At 33.7% G+C, this 20,073-nt stretch overlaps 1 protein-coding gene across 12 annotated transcripts in view; it reads left to right on the plus strand.

The window, feature by feature from the left end:
* Positions 1-15,120, plus strand: part of SNX14 (sorting nexin 14) — a 79,569-nt gene extending 64,449 nt beyond the window's left edge. For 3 of the 12 annotated variants that reach the window (XM_036248220.1, XM_036248216.1, XM_036248219.1), the window contains 11 exons: positions 272-355; positions 1,814-1,914; positions 4,492-4,603; positions 6,978-7,018; positions 7,158-7,277; positions 9,364-9,487; positions 9,758-9,922; positions 10,028-10,123; positions 12,863-12,954; positions 13,618-13,674; positions 14,980-15,089. In XM_036248220.1, coding sequence (XP_036104113.1) covers positions 272-355; positions 1,814-1,914; positions 4,492-4,603; positions 6,978-7,018; positions 7,158-7,277; positions 9,364-9,487; positions 9,758-9,922; positions 10,028-10,123; positions 12,863-12,954; positions 13,618-13,674; positions 14,980-15,018 — 1,031 coding nt within the window. In that variant the 3' untranslated portion in view covers positions 15,019-15,089. Of the gene's footprint in view, positions 1-271; positions 356-1,813; positions 1,915-4,491; positions 4,604-6,977; positions 7,019-7,157; positions 7,278-9,363; positions 9,488-9,757; positions 9,923-10,027; positions 10,124-12,862; positions 12,955-13,617; positions 13,675-14,979 lie in introns of those variants that run through there. The other 9 variants (XM_036248214.1, XM_036248218.1, XM_036248225.1 and 6 more) reach the window with 7 other exon arrangements.
* Positions 15,121-20,073: the final 4,953 nt, after the last annotated feature.

Genomic DNA, 20,073 nt, shown 5'->3' on the forward strand with positions numbered 1-20,073 from the left:
AAAAAATAATAATTTTTTGAAGTTGCTGTCAGCCCTATGATTCTGTTGTAGAAAAATGTATATATTATTGAGATAAGGTGAAATTTATCAGTCTTTGAAATAATTTAAAATTAAAATATGGGATAAAATATGTTAATGTGATGCCAAGAAATAATAAATTAAGACAGGAATAATTTCTAGCTCTGTATACTTCATGTTTTAAATACTGCATTCTTTTAATGGTAGGTTATAAAATTATTTATTACTCAGTGTATATTTATTCAATTTACAGTTGGGCATGAGCCTGAACATTGGTCTGTCTATAGAAGATATCTTGAATTCTATGTACTTGAATCAAAACTAACTGAATTTCATGGTATGTTGTGTTTTCATATAAAACATTATAAATCTTACCTTTCTTGAAAGCTGTTGAACTGGATTAATTTTTTTATTTTAATTAATAATAACAAGGAAATGTAACAGTGACACTTGTGTACACTGCTTTTGATAATACGAACATACTGTCTTTGATCTTATTTCTGCTTGTTTATATTTTAAAAAAATTTAAATGCACATCTATTGCTTTTTAAATAATAATATTAAAATGTAAAATATAGCTATTTTAAACCTTTTATGAAAGGTTCTCTTTCCAATTTAATTTTTATCTTGATGTAGTGGATAATTTAAACCAGGCATTTCAGAATTACTCTTACTTTATCATCTTTCTTGGTAGACATGTTTACTGTGCATCATGGCAAATGTTTTAATTTAGCTCAGTTTTAGATATGGAAATCAAACCTGTGGATGAATATTTCTTTTGAGGATAGATCAATCGGTAAAGGAGAGCACTTTTTCTTTTTAGTTCTTCTCACCTCTCGATCTCACCTATCTATCCACTTACATTAATTAATATCAAACATATAGTTATGAAATATTTCCAGTCATTTTGTATGTAGGTTGGTGGGTTTGCTTTATGTATTCTTTTATTGTAGAAAAGCTCTGTGGATTGTCTCCTGATTCAAATTCAGGTTGGTTCTAAATTGAGAAGGGCAGGGAACATTCTTTACCCTACTGTAAGAGCAAATTTCATGATAAAGAGATTATACTAAGATAAAAAGTACAAGGTCCCATGCCATACTATTTGCCTAAATTTTGATGCTATACTTGTATTTACATGATTTTCTCTTTGTCTCTGTCAGTCTTATGCAATGCTATCCTTGTCTTGTTCTTTCTCTGAGAACTTTTCCTTTGATTTATAGTTGAGAGAAGATAAATTATTTATCTCCATACTTTAGGAGACCAATGCCTTATCCATTAGGCTACTGGGTATCTCCATACTTTAAAATCCCAGATTAACCAAAGTTGGTTGGATTCCCAACAATATTTTTTCCTTTTTGGTACTAAAATTTTCCAAGTCAGCGCTGTTGGAGAAAGTACATGTATGGTTTTAAAATTTTGTTTTTACACTTATATGGCATTGGCAATGTACTTTTTTTCCACGAGAGAGTAGGTACTTCTTTAGTCAGATTTTGTCTAATAAAATCCCACTGATTTCATAATAATCTCATGATAATTTTTTTGAAGCTTTTTTCACTAGTACGGAAGGTTAAATATATCAGTGTTAGGAAGGAGTAGTGATATTTTAGATAACAGTAGATGCAAGTTCTTTGGTCTGAACTTCTGTGCTCTATGGTTTTGTCAAGATTATTTAAAGGATAATGACACATCTCTGCAAGGTAGCTTTGTGAATATGAATTTGTTATAGTAAATTATAAATTAGGTTTTTAAAGTAGTAGCAGAATATAATAATAACTTTCATATATATTAATTTCAGGCACATTTCCTGATGCCCAGCTTCCTTCCAAGAGGATAATTGGCCCCAAAAATTATGAGTTCTTAAAGTCAAAGAGAGAAGAGTTTCAGGAATATCTACAGGTATAGCACCATCTTAATTCAGAATATTGCTTGCTAATCATAGCATTCTCTAATTTGTCTTTTTTCCCCCTCTAGTATGTATATACTTTGCTTTACAAATACCCATCGACATCTATTTCTAAAATTATTTTATTAAAAATATTTTATGTAAAGATGAATTATTGTCAAGAGTAGACATTTAAAAAAAATTGATGCCCTGGTCGGTTTGGCTCAGAGCTTAGAGCATTGACCTGAGGACCAAATAGTTGCTGGTTCGATTCCCTATCAAGGGCATGTATCTGGGTTGCAGGTTCAATCCCCGGCCCCCATTGAGGTCATGTGGTAGGCAGCTAGTCAGTGTGTCTCTCTCACATCGATGTTTCTCTCTCTCTTCCCCTCTCCCTTTCCACACTCTAAAAAAAAAAAAAAATCAATTGAGAAATATCCTTTGGGGAGGAGTAACAAAAATTTTTTCTTTTTAATTAAAGAAATTGATAACTAATGGAATACCAGATATTTTCTTAGGAAAGAAAGTCTTATGTCGGCTTAGTTTTGATGTGGGATGTTAAAGATAGAAACAAAAACTTTGATGTAAAAGATTTAAGTACATTCTAAGAATACTGAGTAGTTTTTGTTATTTTTGTCTTATTCTTTGATTTTGTGTTCAGCACTTTATGAACTTCTGAATCCTCCCTCCTGTTTTATTCCTTAGTTCTTTTACTTTTTCAATTTGAAGGTGTTTTTCCAATATCTTGGGATTTCCTGACTCTCTACCATTTACCACTTGGAAGTGAATTCCATTTTTCTCATTGAGTGATCATTGTGTTATATACATAATGCAGCTGGTATGTTTTTTCATTGTTGGTACAAAATCAGCTTAAAAGTTACTTACTTGAGACTTCTGTAAACTTAATGACCATCTTTCTTTAATCAAGTGCATAAGACCACAGTGGACACTTTTATTTTTTAAAACTTTTTTTTTATTTATTTGGACATGCAATTTTGTCATTTTTGTTAAGTGTTAACTCAGTTAAATTTGGTTATAAGTACATAATAAAATAAAAATACTCCACAGTATAAAGAGGTATTTACATTTTATAACCTGTATTTGTATTTTTTTATTTTTTTAGATAGAGAGGAAGGGAAAGGGGAAGAGAGAGAGAAACATCAATGAGAGGGAAACATTGATTGGCTGCCTCCTGCACACTCCATACTGGGGATCAAGCCCACAACCTAGGCATGTGCCCTAACTGGGAATTTAACCAGCAGCCTCTTGGTGCATGGGTTGATCAGCTCAGTCCACTGAGCAACACTGGCTGGGCTATTTCCTGTATTCGAACTGTTTAATACTTTAATTCAGAAAGTATTTTTATATAATTATTTTGGTGGTGTGAAAGTTGAAACATGAATTAACTGTTAACTATTACAAGGATATTTGCACACAACACACAGTAGTGTTAACCTTTGTCTTTGTTGATATCATTTGCCCATTATTTGAACCGACTTAAGTTTTTCTAAGAACTAATGTACCTCATTCTAGAAGAAATATTTTTCTGGTAAGATGGAGTTAAAAGTTGCAGTGCTGGTATTTTGTTTATATATAGAGTGGAGCAAAAGTAGGTTTACAGTTCTATGGAAAATAATACAGCAATTAATAAATAAGAATATAAGAATAAACTGTTTCATGTACTCACAACTCTAAACCTACTTTTGCCCCACCTGTAGATTTCTGCTCATAAAGTTTTTTTTTATGTTTTATTTTTTATCCTCACCTGAGGACACTTTTGCATTCATCTTCAGATAAAGCGGGAGGGAGAGAGGGGAGAAGGGAGAGAAACATCGATGTGAAAGAGACCCATCGAGTGGTTGCCACCCACACGACCCCAACCGGGGCCGGGGACAAACTGCAACTGAGGTACATGCCCTTAGCAGGAAACAAACCTGGGACTTTCTGGTCGACACTGTAACCACTGAGCTAAACCGGCCAGGGCTGATCATAAAGTTTTGTAACAGTTTTGTAGTTAGAAAACTGAATATTAGGTATGACGGGGTTAATTTTGGCTTTAAAAATTCTTGTAAGAAAATAGTGTTACAGGAAGACCAGACAGATTTTTGAAGTGATTTCACATTTAGTTTGTGCTAAATTCTTTGTCAACTTATTTTAATTATCAGGATAGATGTATAATATAATAATACTTGTTTTATGGTTGAGAAATTGAGAAATGATAATTAGCTAATGTTTAATCTTCCTGTGTATTAGGTAAGTGCTAAATTCTTTATATATCAACAATATAAAGTAGGTAGGATTATTTTTATTTTATGCATGAGGAAACTGACTCTTAGGCAGTTTAGGAACTTTTCTAGGGATACCTAGCTAAAGATCCAGAATTTAAACCCATTCATGTTTGACTGTAGAGGCTGAGGGCTTATCTGCTATGTGATACTATTCTTTCTATAAGTATATATTTTTAAATTATTCTAACTATGAAATAGCTTTTAAGGATTCAAAATTGTTTTCTTGGTTTTAAAAATTCTTTTAAAATAGTTTTGAACACTCTCCTGGATTTTTAAACTTTTTTCTTCATTGATTCATTCAAGAAACTTCTGCAGCATCCAGAACTGAGTAATAGTCAACTTCTGGCAGATTTTCTGTCCCCCAATGGTGGAGAAACACAATTTCTTGATAAGATACTACCAGATGTAAATCTTGGTAAGTCAAATTGGAGAATTATACATAAGAGGATAAACTGAAAAGAATCAGCATTTTCAGATTAATTTAGAAAAATAGTTTATATAATGAAGCCATGTGTCAAACTCTATAAAGGACTTCTTATACACTATTAGTAGGAATATCAATTAAAAAACCACTTGATAGAACAGTTTGCTATAAAGTTAAATGACCCAGCAGTTCCTCTCTGAGATACATACCCTGTATGAGAAGCATATATTCATATATAAGAATGTTCATAGTAGCAATGTTTATAATAGCCAAAACTGGAAATAAAATAAATGTTCATCAGCAATAGAATGGACAGATAAATTGTAGATTCATAAAATGAATACCTATAGCAATGAATACCTATACCATGTAGCTTCTTGCAACCATGTCGTAATCTTAAAAACATGTTGAAAGAAGCAACACACAAAAGAAATATACAGCATGATTTATATAAAATTAAAAACAGGCCAAGCTAATAAACCTGGAAAATTTTGAATAAAATTGTTAAAGATTATAATGGAAGAAGAGCAATATATATATATAATATATATATATATATTTTTTTTAATCCTCACCTAAGGATATTTTTACATTCATCTTCAGATAGAGTGAGAGGGAGGAAGAGAGAGAGAAACATTCATGTGAAAGAGACACATCGGTTGGTTGCCACCCAGACAACCCCAACTGGGTCCAGGAACGAACCGCAATCAAGGTATGTGCCCTTGGCTGGAATCAAACCCGGGACTCTTTACTCCACAGGCCACACTATTACCGCTGAGCCAAACCAGCCAGGGCAGAGAAGCAGTATTTCTAAATATATTTTACATCATGTAATCTTTTTTTTTTTTATCCTCACCCGAGGACATTTTTCCTTTTTTTTTTGTTCAGATAGAGTGGGAGGGAGGGAGAGGAAGAGAGAGAGAGAGAGAGAGAAACATCGACGTGAAAGGGACACATCGAGTGGCTGCCACCCGCATGACCAACCAAGGCCGGGGACAAACCGCAACCGAAGTACATGCCCTTAGCGGGAACCGAACCCGGGTCTCTCTGGACCACAGGCTGATGCTCCAACCGCTGAGCCAAACCGGCCAGGGCTACATCATGTAATCTTAAGTCTATATAGACCAAAATGAATGAGTTAACTATTACAAGTAGGCATTTGGCTTTTATCTGTAGCACTCCAAATTAATATATTTAGTTGAGCCAAAATATTTGGCATGTGTGTATGGAGGTCTTATTGGGGGAAAATTTGAGGACATTTTATATTTGCTTATAGGAAACAGAATTGGGTAGGCCTGGTTACAGAAGGTTTGACTGAAGGAGAAGAAATGTTCAGTGACCCAGGTTTCTATTTAAACAACTGGATCAATGCTGTTACTTGCTGAGATAGGGAATAAAATAAGAGCAGTTCTGAACTTGTTGAATTTTATAAAATTTTGTTGAAGTTTTATAAGCAGGAGAGGCCAGGAGATAGACAAGGAGCAGTGATTTGACTGTTGTTTGAAATCAGATTGAGCAAGTCATTTGGCTCAGGAAGAGCATGTACTTAGAAAGTTTAGAATGAAGCCCTGTAGTTTAAGGACTTTTGGAAATTCTAATGAGGGAAGAGTGATTTATGGGAGTACCAAAGAGAAATAGCCTGATTGGATGGTTGGGTGGTTGTTGTTTCTATTATTATGTCTCTTGCTATTGCCATAAATCTACTTTTTTTTAAAAACTGATCTGAAAGAAATGTAAGTGGTATTTATCAGTTTTGACTAATTTTTACAGTGACTTTTAAATGCTTGAGAAAATCTTAAGAAGTTTGATATTTTATAACAAGGGAACTTAGAGATAAAATCAAGAAGAGATTTTGGTTAAACAGGATTAGAATATATATTCTTAACCTAGAATATAGAATCTAAACCTAAATAGCCTATTTAAATGTAGCAATTTTAACACTTATTTTTCTTTTGACCAACTTGTGTATACTTTTAGATATCTTTATATATTCACCATTGTTTAAAATCTTTTGAAAACATTTTTCATGGAAAATTTTAAATATACACAGAAGTAGAGAAATATGAATAATGAACTCCTTACTCTATTTCAACAGTTGTAAACACTTGGCTTGTTCTATCTCTTCCCCGCCTCCTACCCCACTGGATTATTTTTAAATAAATTCCAAATGTTTTATCTATAAATAGTTAAATATACCATAGTTATTATAAATTTATGTTAAGTGTGAAATGGGCAATTATAAATATTTCTTATTGTTTTACTTTTCATTTGGCTGTTTAGTATTTAAAATTACCTAGTGAAATATTCATATAAGCAATTACAAAGTATGTCTTCCTAAAATTAATTATTTTACTTTTAATTGCAGGGAAAATTATAAAATCTGTTCCTGGAAAACTAATGAAAGAGGTAAAGAACTAATTATGTGTATTCTATAAAATGATAGTTGAAAGCATATTTAAATAATAAATTTTAATTGGTTATGTGATACTGAAAATCATTCTTAATTTTTGATTTTCATACTATGATCTCTGTATTGTACCACCAGAAAGGTCAGCACTTGGAACCTTTCATCATGAATTTTATTAATTCTTGTGAATCTCCAAAGCCTAAACCATGTAAACCAGAACTGACCATTCTCAGCCCTACTTCAGAAAACAACAAGAAGGTACCGAACATTACCTTAAGGAATTGCCATAAATTTGAAGTTGTCTTACTTGAGATGACTTTTCCATTATACAGAGAATCCTGTGTTAATGAAATGGATGGGACTTTTAATTTTCTTTATATGGAAATCAGTTGTACAGTATAAGGAGGGTATTTTAAATAGTTGCTTTGTTCTTTGCTTTAAAGGGTTAAAGGTTTCTTTAGAATAATTAGATAATGTATTTGCAGACTTTTGCCATTTCTGTATTTGAGGGATTTCTGAGGTTATAAATCACCAACTTCCAATAATCAAGGAATTACTTGCTATAATGTATTTATGTTTATTTGATGGTAACTGATTTTAATGGTTTATAAAGTATTTTATCTATTCATGAAACAGGTATTTTATTGTGTGCCTACTATTGAGTGTCAGACACTGGGCATATATATTCCCCGTCTGCAAGAAGTTCAGTTTAGTGCCACAGTAGTGCTCAGCCTCAAGAGCTATGTGAGCTCCAAGGACAGTTTTCCTCTCCCCGCAACACCTTCATTTTTGTAATTACTATAACTTTATTGTTGGTAAATAGAAATACAGTTGATTTTTGTGTATTGATTTTTTTAATTCGATAATTTTTCTATACTTATATTAATTTTAATAATATATTTATTGTTTTAGATTTACAAACTTACCTGCAAATGATGGCAGGTTTTGTTTCATTTATGGGTAGACCAGCTATATAAAGGGAATGATTTCAGTGTTTCACCATTAATAGCTTTCTTCATAGATACCCTTTATGAGATTAAGGAACTTTACATTCATGTTTATGGGTGGACTTTCTTATTCTATCCTTGTCAGGTTTTGGTATCGATATTATATTAATATTTTTCTTTTGGCTGGAAGAGTTTTTGGAGATAACTAGTTTTTTAAATAATTGATAAAATTTGTTGGTAAAATTATCTAGGTCTTGAGTTTTGTTTGTAGGAAGATTTTCTTTACAACCATATTTAATTTCTTTAATGATTATAATCTCCAGGTTTATTATTTTATAAATCACTTTTTGATAGGTTATATATTTTTTTAACAAATTTTCCATTTTATCTAAATTTGAAAATCTTTTGGCCTAAAGTTGTCAGTAATATTCTCATTTTATTTTCTCTGACATCATTAGTTATGTTCCCGTTTGTTTTTGTCTTCTTTTTCTAATCAGTTAAAAAAGATTTTTTTAGTAATGTTTTTATTGATTTTTTTAGAAAGAGAGGAAGGGAGAGAGAGACAGAAACATTGATATGAGACAGAAATATTGGGCTGCCTCCTGCATGCTCTCCACTGGGGATTGAGCTCGCAACCCAGCCATGTGCCCTGACTGGGAATCGAACTAGTACCTCCCAGTCCATGGGATGATGCACAATCCACAATGCCACAATGCCTGGGTTTTTTTTTTTTTGGTTTTTTTTTTATCATTTTTGCTAAAGGTTTTGTCCTTTTTTGGGGGGCGGGGGCTTTGTTGATCTTTTCTATCAAACTTGTAAAAATTCTTTAATTTCTGCTATTTGATTATTGTTTTTAAGAATAGATGCTTTTTGCGTATCTTGGGGGTAAGCAAGTTTAAGAGTTAGTTGTAATTCCTCATTCATAATTCTTCGTATCTTGTTTTTTCACATTAATCAAAAGTTCCTTCTGGGCTTTGGCTGTTATTGTATAGATAAACTTTACTTAAAGCTTAATGTTCACTTATGAACACCCTTTAATTAAATAGTGATTTATAATTTTTAAATCATCTTTGTTTTAAAATTAACTATCATTAATACCCTTATACATCTCTACATGTTCATTTGCTCCTTTTGGTGTAAAGAAACAAAAGGACTCTTTATAGACAGTGAATTCTGAAATGAATATAGACTTTTTTGTAATATTCTGGGAGGAACTTTTTTTTTTTAATTCAAATTTGGATATAAGTGTGGAGTTTTAGAGGCAGATCTTAACCTGATGCTCTGTTTCGATTGGAAAAAATTGAAATATCTTTGCTCTGTGTTACTTTAGCTGTAGTGATTATTATCAGCAGCTGTAATAAACTACATGCTCCTTATTATTTTAACTTTTACTTTAGCTTTTCAATGACTTGTTTAAGAATAATGCAAACCGTGCTGAGAATATAGAAAGAAAGCAAAATCAGAATTATTTTATGGAGATGATGACTGTAGAAGGAGTTTATGATTACCTGATGTACGTAGGTAAGATTGACATAGTTACTATTAAAATCTGTTTTTCATTCATGTGTCATATTTCTTTTGTGATGCAAATTAATAGTCTTAAGCACTGCCCTGTTTTAACTTTTTTAAAAATTGAAAATACTTCTTTTATAAGAATTTAATACAATTGACCTTGAACATATAAAAGTTTACTAGTGTTTACAAATAAAATATTGACCATTTGTGTTTTTATATTTGAAAATGTACAAATACATATTTTTCATAAACAACGTATTCCATGTGATCCTTCAGGACGAGTGGTTTTCCAGGTTCCTGACTGGCTTCATCATTTCTTAATGGGAACTCGAATCCTCTTTAAAAACACCCTGGAAATGTATACTGACTACTATCTTCACTGTAAACTACAACAGTTATTTCAGGAGCACCGTTTGGTCTCACTTATAACACTTCTCAGAGGTTTGCATTTTCTCATGTGTTTGTTTCATGTTTTTCTATGAAAAAATAAATACTTTGTGCATAATAGGTGAAAATTTCAGCAAATATTTATTTTTCTCTTTCTAGATGCTGTATTCTGTGAAAACACTGAACCTCGTTCTCTTCAAGACAAGCAAAAACGCGCAAAACAGACTTTTGAAGAAATGATGAATTATATCCCAGGTGTAATATTTAAGAAGTAGTTTAATATATATTAACACCACTTTGAGGTCACAGTGTATAGTAATTATTGAAGCTAATTTTTACTGTGTGTTTTCATTTTAGAAATAGTTATAAGGGCCAATTAAAATTAACTCAGTTAAATAAAATTTGGCTTTATGGTGATCAGACGAAGACTTTAAGACAAGGCTATTTCTACGCACACAAATAGACAGATTCTTTTAAGAATAACTTATAATAAGAGTAGTCAAAGTGACATGTTTGTGGGACAGTTGGAATCCTGCTGTCCACTCTACCATGAGGAGAGCTATACTAGTGTGTATGACTAAAAGATCAAAATTCATTCCAAATTTATTGAGTACCTTCCATGTGCTAGGCACTATGCAGAGTGCAAGGGATAAAAAAGTGTACTTGGATAGCTTAAGTCTAATAGGAAGACAGACACGCAGTTAAAAGATACATGTGATAATAGAGTCATGTTCAAGTCACAGAGCATCTCAAAGGAGGAGGATAATCATCTCTCCCATAAAGGGGGGAGGCCCAGGTACTAAGTAAATGAATATAGTAACCACTTACAGAGATAGGAAATACAAGGAAAAAATGTCGGGAGTGGGGAGAGCGTCAAAGCAGGAGAGGCTTAGTTTAGGACATTTTGATTGTGAAGTGACTATACATTTTCAGGAGGAAATATCTAGTAGTAAGCATTTAGCTGTCCAGGTTTGGAAACTGGAGGAATGATGGTACAGGATAGAGATACAGGAGTCACATATGAATGGATAATAATGCCTAGGGAGAAGATATAGGGTAAGAATTAAAGAGGGCTTAGGACTGTACCTTACAGAATTCTCATCATTGAAAAATTAGTCCTAGAATAGTAGTTCTGCTGCTCTGTGTGAAGACAAGTTAAATCCCTGATCTGAATGTAAAAGTGAATGAAAGCTATTTTTGAGTAAGTCTTCTGTAGGCAAATGATGAAAAATTTTTTTACCCGTTTTATTTATTTATTTATTTATAATTTATTTTTGTTACAGGTGTTTCTCTCCCCCCACCCACATTGACACCCTCTTCTCAATCTTGCCCCCCCCCAGCATTATTGTGTATGTCCTTGTTTACATGTACATGAGTATAAGTTCTCTGATTTATCTCTTCCCTTCCCCCACATCCACCTCTTCTGAGGTTTGTCTGGCGGTTAGGATTCCTGGTTTTCACCCAGGTGGCCTGGGTTTTACTCCTGGTATGGGAAGTTCAAGTTTTTGTGCTTCCTTCGATAGCTCAGCTGGTAGAGCGGAGGACTGTAGTCATTTTACCTGTTTTATAATATGAATAGCATTTACAGTTTTAACAGTCTTGGTTTTGATATTTAGGAACAACAGGGAAAGCCAGTGAATGTAGTAATCTGTTATTTTGTTGAGGCACAAATCTGAATCACATCTACTTTAAGACTTTTGTTTGGGAAGGAGTAATTTAGTTAGTAAGTTTAGCATGTCATTCTGTTATCTTTTACTCCTCATTTCTTAGTGACTCCTAAAGGATCTGAAAGGATCACTTATTTTTGTCCATTATGCTTCATGCATATTAATTGGGAAATTCTATGTAGTATTGGTGAATTAGAAGATTCAAAAAGGTCCATATTGGGTTCCATAACTTGAAAATATCAAGGTTCTACTATTGCATATTATAAATTAAATTTGGCCTTTATCTCTTAGGGTTAGATTTACCTCATAGAAGCAAACATAAAATGAGAATTTTCTATGAACAACATTAAAAGTTTCATGATGATTGGGGGAAGGGATAAATATTTGAGCACCTTGTTATGAATGATTTTGCTTGTTTGGGGGAAAACATTCAGCAGAGATTTTAATAAGGACTGACTCTTTTTTGTTTGTTTGTTTTTTAAGGAAGGGGGTGGGGGGGAGAAAGAGATCTATTGGTTGCATCCCACTCGTGCCCCAATCAGGGCTGGAGGTTTAATCTGCAACCCAGGTACACGTGCCCTTGCCTGGGAATCGATCCCGAGACCCTTTGATCCTTGGGCTGATGTTCTAATCACTGAGCCACACTGGCCAGGGCATGGACTGACTCTTTTTGGTAACAAGTGATACATGATACTTTCTCGACCCTAAATTAGTGTTTAAACATTTCCTAAAAGGTTTGTTCTGTGAGATGGCTAATAGTAATTATGCAAATAGTACAGAAACAAAGTAGTCACCATCATTTAAGAAAGTCTATGTTAAAGGTTCACTTAAACTTTTCTGATATTAAGATATTCAAATATGAAAATACAGAGAGTAAAAATATATGAGCCATTCTCTTTTTACTGTGCAGAAATAGCTGTGTGCACCAGTTGGTGTTAATCCTCACAGACATTTTTCTTTGCATTTCTATGCATGTGTGTACAAATGTACAGATGTAATTTTAGGATTTTATTTTGTTTGTTTTCCCTGAATGGGATAATACAGTATGTATTATTTTCCAACTATTTTTTATTCCTTAGTAGTATAGGCAGATTTCTTTACTGCAACATTTTGTATGCTTGCAGTGTGCTTTGTGTATTGTGAATCGCCAAAAAGAGGATACCTGATACTGCATTTCTGAACTTGACCACAGAACCCTTGCAGAAACCTTGATTTATAGTTTTTGCATAATATCCGGGAAACAGGGTGGAGATTTTCTTTTAGGATTCATTTAATGATGAGTCACTTTATAATATAAAATTGTTTTACATATGGCTTTCTTGTTTAGATGTGATTGTTAAGTGTATTGGTGAAGAAGCCAAGTATGAAAGCATCAGGCTTCTGTTTGATGGCTTACAGCAGCCAGTTCTCAACAAACAGGTAAATTTCATTAAAGCAGGTTGACTTGAGTTAGCTAGGTTTGGTGAATGACACAGTAAGGGGTCTGGTATATTATTAACTGTGAAGCAACACTATACTAAATTGAGGCAGTGTAATTCAAACATTCAAATAGAAAAAAAGTGTGTTTTATTTGTGTTACTTTTTTTAAGTGATTACTTTTTTCTTTATCATATGAATTGTTTTGATTTAAAATAGACATTGTAGAAAATTTAGAACACACAGAAAATTCATGAAATAAAGGATAAATTTAAAAATTATGTATTTTATCTTTTAGCTAACATAGAATAGCAACAATTAATATTTTTATGTTTAGAGACTGTACATATCTGTTGAGATCTTAATACAGTTACAATTTTGTATTCTGCTTGTCTCTTTAAAATTTTTGTTGCATATAAAATAACTAACATAACATGAATTGTGAGGCATAATAATAAAATGTCTACATTTAAACACATGAGTATCTAACATTCATCTTTAGAGCATTATCGATACTCTAAAGCTACTTTTGTGCTTGTTTTATATTGTCAGTTTTATTCCCTGCCTTCCCGTTTAGAAGTAACCACACTCCTGAATTTTGTGTTGATCATTTTTATGGGTTTCTTTGTCTAATGCCTTAAAAAAAATTTTTTTTTGGTGCTTTAGCTGACTTATGTTTTATTGGACATTGTGATACAAGAACTGTTTCCAGAGCTCAATAAGGTAACTGAAAAGCAGAAATTTTATTCTTTATGTTTTTAATCATATGCTGACATTTATTTTAATAGGGACTTAAAAATTAAGCAAATTCTTGTGACTGTGATCCTTTTAAAAATTAACAACCTTAACAAATGGCTCTTTATATCTTTTTTATTTAACATGCTCAAACATAGAATAGATTTTGGGGTCAGGAACTGAGTAGCCTCTGCCTTGACTTCATCCCTTCCTAATTAAAAGCAGAAAGGGACATTGTACCCTGTAGAGTCTTTCCAGAGGAAGGTGTGAGGTTAAGTCCTAACATAGAATGAGCTAAGTTCTCTAGGCTGTCATTTGCAACACTGAATGCTGTGTAAGTCAGACTTGAGTGTTTTTGAAGCAACTGAATTTATATTAACCCAAGAGCACAAAATGAATTTTAAAATAAGATGCTAATATTATTATATTGACTCTTGAGGATTTTGAGGTTTGAGCAAAGATTTAAGTCATAGATTTTACTTTTCTGACCAATCCCTTTGGTCAGATGAAATAACTGCTTTTCACAGTTGTGGTAGGGCATGACGTGCCAGTTTCATAGAGTAGAAGAATTCAGATTTGGACTATTTACCTATTAATTATAAGCTTCCATTATAGTAATACTATATGTATATTAAAACAGAGCGGCAGTTATGGACATTTTATGTTGAATTTACATGGGAATCAGTACAGAAAATCAACTCTCTGCTTGAGACTTTATAAGGTGTCCCTATACCTTGCCATTTTTCTCATCTCTAAAACATAAACATTATCTGAGGCATATGCCAGCTAATTTCTTGTGGTTTAATTTATTTATCTCTATATCTATCTATCTATCTATCTATCTATCTATCTATCTATCTATCATCTATCAATCTATCATCTATCTACCTAATTTATATTAAAATTCTACCTAAGATACATATATCTATGTCTTAGGTAGAATTTTATTTATTTATTTTTATCCTCACCAGAGGATATTTTTCCATTTTTTGTTCAGATAGAATAGGAGGGAGAGAGAGGAAGAGAGAGAGAGACAGAAACATCGACGTGAAAGGGACACATCGAGTGGTTGCCATCCGCACGACCAACCAGGGCCAGGGACAAACTGCAACAGAGGTACATGCCCTTAGCGGGAACCGAACCCAGGTCTCTCTGGACCACAGGCCAATGCTCTAACCACTGAGCCAAACCGGCCAGGGCTAGGTCAAATTTTAATACACTGGAACTGTTAGGCAATTCATAAATGAACCTTATTTTATTGTCTTCTATTAACTAGATTTATTTTTACTCTAGGTACAAAAGGAAGTTACCTCTGTGACCTCCTGGATATAAACACTTGGATTTTGGATAGAATAACCAGTTGAAATTTCTGCTGTGCTAACAACATAATATATATATATAATGATTTTTCTTTTACTTTTGTATATTCTTGTATATATCATGTAATTCTGTGTCTGAGATTTTGATTTTTTTTGTTTTAATAAAGACTAAAACAAATTTAATTATGATTAAAAGTGAGTTTCATAGCCTTTCATTTCACACCTGTTATCTAAATTTTATTAGAATATATGTCACTTGTTATTGCTATTTTTAAAGAGATGATTCATAATCCCCTTAGGGCAAATGGATAATGCTGACAAACTTTGTATTGTATCCTTTTGAAAATAATTATGGTTAATGTGGAGAAATAGGAATAAAATCCTATTTATTTTATTATTTAGTGTTAATACATTTTAGGATATTTATTTCCCCTTTTTCTTTATTTTCTACATAATTAACTGTGTATCTATAAAGAAGACATCCTTTATGAGTTTTTCAAAACAAATAAGGAACTTCTTGATTTGTTGGATGATTGACAGGTTATAGCCCTTTTAAGTGTGAAAACTGAGTACTTACAGATACTGTAATTGTGTGGTTGCAACTACATTTCACTGAATGTATGTAACTATATTCCAAAAGCTTATAAGTATAAGCAAGTAGATTTTTAGTTTATGTTGTCAGTTGTCTCTCCAAAAGAAAAATATGGAATCCACTATATTCCTTGAGGAAAGTTAATTTAAATGATTATTTTTAGAATTCTACTTAAAATTTCTTCCCATTCTATGCTTTTCTTCTTGAAACCAATTTGTCTTTCAAGAGTGAGCATTTTGTGTTTGGTTATTTGTTGCAGTGTTCATTCAGAATATATTTATTGAGTTTCAGCTATGTATTAGGCACTAGACTGGGTTATATGGGAACTCTAAAATACAGTAGTCATTTAGGTATTACAGATTTTTAAAAAGGTTTTGTCTGTAGTTCAATTAAATATATATTTTTTTATTGATTGATTTTTTTTAGAGATATACAGAAACATTGACTTATTCCACTTATTTATGCATTAATTAGTTCTTTTTTTAAAATGTGTTTTAATAGACTTTTTAGAGAGAGAGGAAGGGAGAGAGAGAGAGAAACATCAGTGTGAGAGAAGCATCCATTGGCTGCCTCCTGCATGCCCCCCACTGGGGATGGAGCCTGCAACCCAGGCATGTGCCCTGACCAGGAATCGAACCGAGACCTCTCAGTCCATTGGACGATGCTCAATCCACTAAACCTCACTGGGCAGGCCATTGGTTAATTCTTGTGTGTACACTAACCGGGGATTGAACCCACATCCTTGGCATATTGGGATGATGCTCTAACCAACTGAGCTACCCAGCCAGGGTCCTATTCTGTTTTTAATTGCTTGAAAATTGTAGAATATGTATGAGTTTCTGAGCATTAGTACTTTAATATTAAGCCTTAAACATTTAGTAATTTCTCAGGGACAGGTAGAAAATCAACCAGGCTACCTCTTCACATTTAAATGCTTAACATTTTGAACATTATTATTTAAAATGTCACTGTGAACTGGACAAATAAAATGTATTATAGCCCTTTTTATGACATCCTCACCTACTCGCCTCTAAATTGTGATAATCTGTTTATTTAGATGGCAAAAAAGTTATGAGTGTGTAAATCTACTTGGGCTGCCATTACAAAATACCATAGACTGTCAGTAGCTTAAATAATAGAATTTTATTTTTACAGTTCTGGAGATTGGGAAGTCCAAGATCAGGGTGCCAGCATGGTTTGTGTGCTTACATGGCTTCTGTGTGCCAGCGCATAGGGAGAGAAAGAAAAAAGGTCTGTCTTCCTCTTGTTCTTCCCCTTCCCCTCCCCTTTCTCCTGTTTTCTTCCTCCTTCTCTCCTTCCCTTTCTCCCAGCTCCTCCTTCCACCAATCCTGTTGGATTTTGGCTCCACCCTTATTACCTCATTGAACTTTAATTACTTCAGATGTAGTCCTTTGGGGTTTAAGGTTTCAACATTTGAGTTTTAGGAGGATACAATTCAATCCATAGCAGTTGGTGAGCTCTAAAGAAAGTGTGATGTATAAAAGTGTACACATATAAAATTATCATTCCCATTTATAAAAGAGAAAGGAGCTAGATGCAGTGTCTGGTGACCCGACATTTTATATACATTATTACATTTTATCATCCATCGAAGTAGCTGTGAGATGGTACTATTCCTACTTTATAGGGGAGGATATTGACGACAGAGAGGTCAAGTTAGAATTCAGGCTTTCTGGATCCCTTTAAAAAGTGTGCTCCCCTGGTGTATTTCAAATATATTACTTTGCAGGTTCCTTTCTATCCATCTTTATATAGTGTTCTCTACTGCATGAAACTTCACATTTTGAAATGTGTTTATAGAAACAACTATCAGTGTTTCTGGTTGGGGGAGTAAAGTGAAATTAAACATGGAAAACACTTTGAAATTTATAAGGGACTTAGATTGTGTTATAAGTATAATCATTTAGTTATAGATATCAGAAGATTCTGAGAAATAGTTGAAAGCAAACACTTAAATTATTATTGACTTACTAAAAACAATTAGATTTTACAATAGAATATAAACAAGTCTGTTTATAGCAGACTGTATAATGCTATATAAACAAGTTGTAATTTCAGATATAGTAAACAGAATAAAAATGACTGAATGAATGAGCAAATGAAAAAGTTACTAGTCCACTATACAGTGTATGTCTCTTTTATGTATTTAGGAATATCTTTAGCAGTGCGGGGTACACAGAGGAGAAACCTTTAAGCTGAGGCCTACGGGCCCCTAGAACATTGTTAAATCCAGTGAAAAATTGTGTTTTTATTTCACTATTTTTTGTTGTTAATTTGATATTTATGATTTTTTCTGTAAAATTATATTAAAGTATTGTTTTACTTGAGGTGGTGGATGTGGCTGTATTCCAACAAAACCTTACTTTCATCAAGCAGTGGCAGGCAGGATTTGGCCCTCAGGCTGTATGTAGTTTGCTAGTCCCTTATGTAGAGCAAAAAGGGGGAGAGAAAAGGGATACTGTTAGAAAAATGGTAACCACCTTCGTATTAGGGAGTAGGGGAAGGAGGCTACAAACTTTAATCTTTGGAGAAAGGCAGCCATCCTTCTTGGGGAAGAGTCCTTTAGTCTTCTGGTTTTAGAAGGGTTAGAATAGAGAAGAGTCAAGCCTGGCTGGTTTGGCTCAGCGGTTAGAGTGTTGGCCTGTGAATGGAAGAGTTGCGGGTTTGATTCTGGTCACGGGCATGCACCTTGGTTGCAGTTCAATCCCTGGCCCTGGTCAAGATCGTACGGGAGGTAACTAATTGATGTCTGTTTTTCACATGGATGTTTCTCTCTCCCTTCTCCCCTTCCACTCTATCTGAAAAAAAATAATAATAAATGGAAAAATGTCCTCAGGTGAGGAGTTAAAAAAAAAAAAGAAGAGTCAAACTGCTTTGCACAATGAAAAGTTTTATTATTTTTTTAAAGGTAGAGAAATTATTTTCTTTGTTTTCTTTGGAGGAGATGATGCTGGAGAAAAGGACTTTGTGGCTTTTCATCTGAGTGAGGAGGATTGCACAGATGTACAAGAGGGAATTATATACAATTCATGCAATTCACCAGATGTGTATTGAGTGCTCACTATGTGCCAGTATTAGATGCTAGGGATATATTTGTGCATTTATAAGCCTACATTCAAACTGAACAAATAAAGAAATAAATAGTATGTTAGAAATTAAGTGTTCAGAGAAAAACTGAGAAAGTTCATAGAGTGGTATGGGTAGAGGGTTGCAATTTTAAATAGTGTAGACTGGGACATTGAAGAAAATACCTGAAAGAGGTGAGAAATCAGGACATGCAAATCTTTGTGGGGGAGGGGTGGAAATAGCAAGGGCAAAGGTTTCAATTGGAGGGTGACTTGTAGGAACAAGAGCAAGATCAGTGTAGCTAGACGTGAGTGAGGTGAGATAGTGTCAGAGAAGCAGTGGGAAGCTGGACCACAGAGGGCCACTGTGATGATAACTGCCACTTTGACTTAGAGTGTGATGGAAAGAATGAGCAGGTGAGTGACATGATCTTACTTATACTGCTATAGAATCACAGTGGCTACTGTATTGAGATGTTGAAAATAGGCTAATGCCTATCCTTGGGTCAATAACTCAGACCAAGATGATCAGACACTAATTGTGAGGCCTAGGTTATATGCTTTCACCTAGGGCTAGGAGATTGGTTCTGTAATTAACTCTTTCACCAGAACTACCTGGGATAGGAGAGGTATAGTGTCTCCCAAAGAATAGAGGCTCTTTCCAGGAGTGGAAAGAGATGCTGGATAGACATACAATCATGGATTTGTTTTTAGATGTTAATTAGCTGTGTCTTCTACTCAGCTGTGAATAGTCTATAACTGCAGAGATGGGTCCTACTCATTCCTGTATCACCTAAGTGTAGCCCAGCACCACCTGGTACTAAGAAGGTGTCAGTTCAGAGACTTGATGCAGAGGGTGTGCCCAAGTAAGTTGAGGTGGAATGTACATGTGGGTGTTAAGAGGCAAGGATGTGGCCTGTGATCTTGGTACCTCACCATCTGTAGGAGTGTTGTCAGAGTAAATACATATTAAAGACCTCAGGGCACATGTCTTTATCCATGACCCTGGACCAGGGCTGCAGGTAAGGTGATCATGTCAGCTAACCTTAGGATACTGGAGATTCCTAAATCATATAAATCGGCATTTCAGGAGGAGGAGGAGGAAGCAGGGATGTTGGAGAGAAAGGGAAGGGGCTATTGTAGATGTATAACCGCTGAGCAGTTACAAGGGAGCACAAAAACTGATGTTGATTTATTTTTTCAAATAACCACAAAAACAAAAGTTATACTGAATGCAGCCAAACGATTGAATAATTAGAAGTTAAGTGTATAGGAGATGTATCTGTGTGGACACAGATAAAAATAAGTGTAGGATGGCAGGTGAACTGAGCACTTGAGGGGTCTGTTGAATTGCACCAAGTGCTCAAAGTTGTTTTAATTTTCTGTATTG

This window comes from Molossus molossus, unplaced genomic scaffold, assembly GCF_014108415.1.
Source record: "Molossus molossus isolate mMolMol1 unplaced genomic scaffold, mMolMol1.p scaffold_m16_p_8, whole genome shotgun sequence".
In the NCBI taxonomy this organism is placed as follows: Eukaryota; Metazoa; Chordata; class Mammalia; order Chiroptera; family Molossidae; genus Molossus; species Molossus molossus.